General features: G+C 45.4%; 1 protein-coding gene across 1 annotated transcript; it reads right to left on the minus strand.

Moving 5' to 3' along the window:
* Positions 1–81: 81 nt before the first annotated feature.
* LOC101647395 (olfactory receptor 56A3-like) lies at positions 82–1,029 on the minus strand. Its single transcript, XM_004717050.1, has one exon. The coding sequence runs from the start codon at positions 1,027–1,029 to the stop codon at positions 82–84; it is 948 nt and encodes a 315-aa protein (XP_004717107.1).
* Positions 1,030–1,239: the final 210 nt, after the last annotated feature.

The following is a 1,239-nucleotide window of genomic DNA, read 5'->3' on the forward strand; positions in this document are numbered from 1 at the left end:
GTATAAATTTCAGCTCACTCACCCATTACTGACTCATAAATCACCATACTGTAGGGATGCAGAAGTCCAATTCCTGTTTTATTACCAACCCTTATTCAGTAATCTTTGAATTCCTTGCTTAATCTCCTGGGTGCGCACCCCATAAACAATGGGGTTGAGAGCTGCAGGGATGACATGGTGAAGAAGATTGAGTAAGATTGGTATCTCAGGGGACACCTTCTTCTTAGCTACATGAGTGAGGATGAAGACCAGGAGGATGGTGCTGAAGAAGAGGATGAGGATGAAGTGGGAGCCACATGTGCTTAGGGCCTTGGTCATAGCCCCCTCTGCCTTGAGTCTCAGCACAGCTCGAAGTATGAGCGTGTAGGAGAGGAAGATAAGGATGAGGTCCGATCCTAGTAGGGTCCAACCTGCAACAAATTGGTAGATGCGATTGATGGTGGCTTTATCGCAGGAGAGCCTGGACACAGACATATTGGTGCAGATGCAGTTCTCAATGATATTTTCCCCACAATAGAAGAGTCGTGATGACAGGATGGGAATGGGTAAGGTCATGAGGGCATTCCTGGCCAAAGCAAAAATGGCAGCCTTGATCACAAATTGGTCAGTGATGATGGATGGGTACCTCAGTGGTTGGCAGATGGCAACATAGCGGTCATAGGCCATGATCATGAATATGCAGGACTCCATAGCCATGAAGCAATTCATGATGAACATCTGAAGGAAGCAGGCAGAGAAACTGATGGGCCTGAGGTCAAACCAGAAGATGGCCAGGACCTTTGGGATGACATTGAGACAGAGTACAATGTCCAGCATGGAGAGAAAGCTAAGCAGGTAGTACATGGGCTCATGCAGGGAGGCCTCCAGTCGGATAGTGATGAGGAGAATAGCATTGGCCCCCATGGCCAGGAGGAAGAGGAGGCTGAGGGGTACAGACAGCCAGATCTTCCAGCTTGGGGACCTCACAAAACAATTCAGGACGAAGTCTGAAATCTCAACGAAGACGGTGCCATTTTGCTGAGTTGTCATATTATATTATCTATTTCTATAGTGTTCTTTTAGTGATCTGTAAAATTAGGATTAAAATTAACTACTGACCCAAGATACATGAAAACCGACTTTTTTTAGAACCACAGAGCATGTTTTTTAAGCTGTGCTGCAGTTTGTGGATTCTAGCAGTTTATGCAGAGCCAAGTGAATATGTGTGTTTATTCTTATGTCATGTTCTAGGTTATTTCT

This window comes from Echinops telfairi, unplaced genomic scaffold, assembly GCF_000313985.2.
Source record: "Echinops telfairi isolate 266 unplaced genomic scaffold, ASM31398v2 ScPeMD7_41;HRSCAF=154, whole genome shotgun sequence".
Lineage (NCBI taxonomy): Eukaryota > Metazoa > Chordata > Mammalia > Afrosoricida > Tenrecidae > Echinops > Echinops telfairi.

Coding starts and splice junctions, on each gene's coding strand:
- LOC101647395 (XM_004717050.1), bottom strand. CDS start 1,029: ATGACAACTCAGCAAAATGGCACCGTCTTCGTTGAGATTTCAGACTTC.